We start from the raw sequence: 5,581 nt of genomic DNA, 5'->3' as shown, positions 1-5,581 counted from the left end.
TTTTGGAGCATCGAGAGTCACTCATCAGCCATACACATACTACATCACATGTAACTTTGGTCCCATAGGTCATATTTGACCTCCGAGGATGATAATAAAATCTATCTAAATCTAAAATCTATCTATCTATCTATCTATCTCTCTCTCTCTCTCTCTCTCTCTCTCTCTCTCTCTCTCTCTCTCTCTCTCTCTCTCTCTCTCCCCCCTTTGGTGTCCGAAGCCGGGGTCAAGAAATCAGGTTCAAGATCGATGCCATGTTTGCAAGCCCCAAGCCTCACATGTATGAGTACTGAAAATGCAAATCTTCTCCTTTTGCATACTGGAAAGGAAAGTCTCCTTGGCAAGTTGGAAGAAAACGTAGCTTCTCTTGCAAGCTAAGAAGTGCTAACTGCAAACACAAGCTAGTCGCATTAGTGGGGGTTGGGCTAGCGAGGTTATACTAGTGGCAAGTTTGTGTTAGTGTAGGACTTGATGACGATACTATGTGAGAGTGAACAATGGAAGAAGTGTTTGTGTTAGAGAGAGAGAGAGAGAGAGAGAGAGAGAGAGAGTGAGAGTGTGTGTGTGTGTGGTGTGTGTGTGTGTGTGTGTGTGTGTGTGAGAGAGAGAGAGGAGAGAGAGAGAGAGAGAAGCAAGATATGTAGAGTGCTGAAAAACACACCGATTGTGTTACTACAATGAAGAAGAGGGGGGTGCAATCCCCTCTTATATACTTCCATGTAGCGAGTCTGCTTGTTGCGAAACTATCTAGAGAGAGTGAATTTAAGTGGTGCACATAATTTGTGTGTGTGTGTGTGTGTGTGTGTGTGTGTGTGTGTGTTATTATACATGGACGACGAGACAAGGCTCCCAGCTGAGGGCGGCACCCTCTCTCCCCCCTACCTAGCATTCATATAGGGACCCCAATCTGCCAATATTATTCCATCTAGATTGGCTTTCTTAATGTTTTTCTTAAACCTAGTTTTCAGTGAACATTCTAGTACATCTCCGCAGTCCCCTACCACTTCAACCCAAAACCTGATAGGCCAAAATTATCCATTGTGGCCACATGTTGGCATTTGGTGGTGCCCACAAACATGTAATAAGACCCCAGTTCTACCTTGTATAACCATTTCTGTGAGAGGGTTATGCTTATGGGAGACCACTTGAATGGTCCTGTTTTGGCATGCACATCCTGCAAACAAGGTCATAACATTTTCAGACATTACCCACCCTAGGATAATCGTAACTTACCAGGCCTTGACTTGGAGTATAGTATGTCAACACGGCACGTACCTCCAGTGCATTTGGCAATAAGTATGTAGGCATGTGTGTGGATCATACATACTCACACACATATCCATGTGCTTGAGTGTATATATAATCTCGCTTTATGTGCCATTCATGTTTTTGTAATCTAATTATTAATTTTATATTAAGCAACCATAGTAAATATATTTAAAAATTGAATATAATCTTACACAAACAAAGTTCAAAAAGAATTATTCTAAACACATTTTTTAATGGCCGATGTAAAGATAAATCTACAAGCGTGCACACACAAAAAAATCTCTCTCTCTCTCTCTCTCTCTCTCTCTCTCTCTCTCTCAATCTATAGTAGTGAGGGACCAATGAGACATATAAGACTAGGGGCCGCCACAGTGAGATAAAAAATAGAGAGATTATTGTGTGCATGTGTGTGTCAATCTTTATTGAGTTTATCTAAGGTCAAATTACATTAATAGATATTATTCACAAGGATTCTAAAGAATCTTTGTAAATAATGTATGTTTATGAGATGACACAAAAAATCAAATAATTCATTAATTAAATATGCTTAATAAATTTATAATGTCACAAATTTAGGTTCTCAATATTCATATGTGACTCGATCACGGCATGTGACCCACCCTGGACATAATTGTAATTTTTTTGCATCTTGGACCACTTTATTGAATAAACATGGAGAGAGAGAGAGAGTAAATGAGATGCACCCCCAAGATCTATGAAGAAAATGCTCGATTTATCTAAATTTATGTGTAAGATTCAAAGTTTACAAGCAGGAGAAGCGATACTAAGGGCTCTCACACATTGGCAGTGTGCCCGCTCTTTCCCTCACAACCCACCAATGGCAACAAGGCAAGCAAGATTTGGGCACACTGGAGTTTACACATTGCCATTTTTGTATGCAGCCACGATCCTACGTGACAACTGACTGTGTGCCATTTTTGTGGCTATTTTGGACAACAAATTCATGCTGCCTAGAAATGACCTTAACAACTTTAGCTAATTAGCAAGCACTGTTACTTTCTCTTTACAAATAGCAGGCAATACGTATGTAATGATAAGCCCTACTAACCCACCTTCAAAATTGTGAAAATTGGGTGCCATTTTTTGGACGGCCGCCCATATTCAAATGGCGGTGTGTAAAGGCGCTAAGGAACAAAGACCTCTTGCTCGGTGGAGTAAACGATGAAATTGTGGGTGCCATTAGGCATGGGCATGGCATGGGCAAGTTTTGGTAGATGCAGATATCGTAATCCGAGGGGTCGAGATTGTACCTGGTCTCCTTGGCGACGCTCCACCGCATGATCCTGTTGGGTTTGGCCACGAACACCCTCCGCGTGGTGACAAACTCCGTCTCGTGGTAGGCGTGCCCTTTGAAGTTGTTGCAGTACTTCCATCGCCTGCTGAAGGTCCCGAAGAAATCGTAAAGCGCTCTGTTCTTCCCAAATACGTACAGCTTGATCACCCGCACCAGCTCCGACGCAACGTGGTCGTACATCCTGTACAGAGGAGTTCTGAAGAAATCCAGCACGTACAACAGCACACTCACAATCCCAGAGTACGTTTGATAGCCCCTTCCTTGCAGCATCAAGGGTATGGTTGCTAGAAACGTGAGGAAGCCTGTGGTGAATGTATCGTTGAAAGTGAACATGAGCAGCGCCTTCCTGGAGACGAAGAAACCCATGGTCCTGTAAGAGCATCTTATCCAAGAGCTGCCTTCTGGACAGGGTGAATGTCAGGGCAGTGCTTGCAATCGGCGTCGCATAGTGGAGCCCGATGGGCTCTATGCAGTCAGACATGAACGCGAGGCGCAGGAAGTCACCTGTGAAGGCGATGTAGGTACCATGCTGGGCTTCGATTTGCACAAAATCGCCCTGCTGATCTATAACAGTGAGCCCAAACCTGGGGATTTGCTTATTTCTGATAGGGGATTTTCCAACCATGCGTCAGTCCAGGGACGCTCGTACTCCCTGCTTCTCGGGTCTTTCTCATCAATGATGACACAGATCTCCGGCCTCCACAGCTTGTAGATGGAAGCCGGCAGAGCTGCCAGCAGAAAGCACACAATGTCGTTATTTCTCACCATCTGCCAGACTGCATATGCAAACTGCAGCCACGCACCGCTCTCCGACCCAAACCAATCGATGATGCTGCTCAACATTTCCGGCCTCACCAGAAACGCACAGAAAATGGCGTTGGCGAAGCTGCACCCTCCAGGGCAAGCTACACCATGACTTCTTAATAATCGTCATAGGGCTGCGTGCCTATTCTTTATTATTATTATCTAAACTAACGGAAGTGGGAGTCCTTTACACGTGTCAAAAGTTACAAAAAGAAGCCTAAATTCCAAAAGTGAGAGAAACCCTTGTGCACGCGATAAAGAGGGAGAGAGAGAGAGAGAGAGAGAGGCCGTCGTCCATTGCCAGCTGCACTACAGCCAGTTCTCATGAGGGTTTGATTTTCAAAATATTGGCAATATGTTGCCAATTTTTTGGTTTCACATGGAGTGTTTCCACTAAATAGTTGGCAACAAGTTGCCAACAAGTTCCCAAACGGCTCCATGCCCAAGGGGTGGAGCAAGATGACAACCACAAGTGAAGACACTGAGAAAAAAGTGTTTTCATTGAACGGAAGAAAAGACACTTTTTTCCACTTCTCTCTCTATTCTTTCACTTACTTTTTCCATTCATTTTCCTTAAAAAAGAAATCTCTCCCACTCTCTCACGTTTTTAGATACCTTCCATGAGAACTCACAAAATCAAGTTGCCAACCAACCTCTCATGTGAACTAGCTCCTAGTCTACTTAAAGAAATCCACTTAAAGACTATGTATACAAAGGGAAAGGTGTTCCACTTGCCCTTAGGGTAGGTAGCCAAAACTACTTTTTCATTAGTTTTTGACAGGAATTTGCAAAGATCCCCTTTCCAGTTTGAAGGAAAAGTAGAGGGCTTTGCATGGCTTTGAAGGCAAAAAAAGACGCCAGATGACACGTGGAGGAGAGAAATGAAAAAACAAGGAAAGATCTTTCTGATGTGGAAAGGGTACGCATTGTCTGCCTCTTTCTCAATCCTCGTCTCACTTGTTGCGTGTGAAGGAGGTTTGTTCCATGCATCTGTCAGGTCAAAGGCGACAGAGATAGAGGGAGAGTTTTCCCTCTCAAATGTTGGCACAAAAACCAGATGGAGAGAGAGAGAGAGAGAGAGAGAGAGAGAGAGAGAGCAATTTTTCCTGCTCACATAGACAAGGCGAGCTCGCAGGGACAAAGGGAGGTGGCAGGCGATAGCAACACTCCTGACCTATGAGTGCCAAGGCGGAGGGTCGGAGGAAGACATCGGGTCCGTGGTGGTGCATGACAGAGGGAGAGCACAGAATCCGCTGCCATGGACGTGCCTGCCTCGGACAGTATTGCAACAAATGCAGGAGATGTCGCGATTGAAGCTGCAAGTCATGGAGGAACTAAGGGGCGCAGGCGGGGCGAAAGAATGGCCAGAGCTTGAATATTGTGGGGTAAGAAAGAAGCTTGGAGGCGCGGGCTATGGGGGAGGACGAAGACGATGACGATGATGATGGAAGAAAAGCCTGCAGGATAACGTCGAGGATAGAGAGGAAGAGACGAGTGAGAGGATGATGATCGTCCACGAGAAACGGTGCCAAGAGTTGATGAGTTTTGCGAAAGTGCTTTCAAATTTTTAGATTCGTCGGAATCAAAGCAAGAAATTAATGAGTTTTGAGAAAATGGAGCCATTTAGGGAAGGAACATAGGTTTGCCAAAGTGTCTTGTTAAGGGGAATCAACAACGATCCCTTGGCTTGGGGCTCAAAAGAAAAAGGGAAAGGGGAAAAAAAAAAAAAAAAAAAACTTCTTGCTGAGTTAGAGATATATTTAGGTCTCTTGGGATAGTTTCCTGCGACATTAAAACTCTCTTCTTCTTCTTCATGTATTTTCTTGGAAAAATTACCAAAATATCTTTTTAATTATGGAAATTTTAAAAATATCCTTGAAATTTTAAAAATTCCCAAAATACCCTATGGATGGCATCGTGAGAGGTGTATTTTCTTGTAGAAGATGCCATGCGTCGCGATTTGGGAAAATAGATATAGCAAATGTTTGAAAAGAAAATGAAACGGGTCTAATTAGTTGGGTTAAAAGAAGATCACAAAGAAAATGAAAGGGGGTGCACGTGATAAGAGCGAAGAGGGGATGATGGTGGGGGCCCCGATAGGCAACGCAGGAGGAAGGGTGTTGAGTCATGCATCAGGACGAAGAGCACGACATGCCTTTTTTTATATTGCAGAGGGGGCTCAGGCTCAACGAA

General features: G+C 43.9%; 1 protein-coding gene across 1 annotated transcript; it reads right to left on the bottom strand.

Moving 5' to 3' along the window:
- Window positions 1-1,983: 1,983 nt before the first annotated feature.
- On the bottom strand, window positions 1,984-3,348 carry LOC147430418 (uncharacterized). The gene has a single exon (XM_086495730.1). It carries the CDS (start codon window positions 3,207-3,209, stop codon window positions 2,415-2,417), a length of 795 nt encoding a protein of 264 aa, XP_086351856.1. The 5' UTR covers window positions 3,210-3,348; the 3' UTR covers window positions 1,984-2,414.
- Window positions 3,349-5,581: the final 2,233 nt, after the last annotated feature.

Source organism: Adiantum capillus-veneris, chromosome 22 (genome assembly GCF_014529385.1).
Source record: "Adiantum capillus-veneris isolate H3 chromosome 22, ASM1452938v2, whole genome shotgun sequence".
Taxonomy (NCBI): Eukaryota; Viridiplantae; Streptophyta; class Polypodiopsida; order Polypodiales; family Pteridaceae; genus Adiantum; species Adiantum capillus-veneris.
The sequence above is the reverse complement of the archived record's forward strand: the minus strand, read 5'-3'. Positions and strand labels throughout refer to the sequence as shown.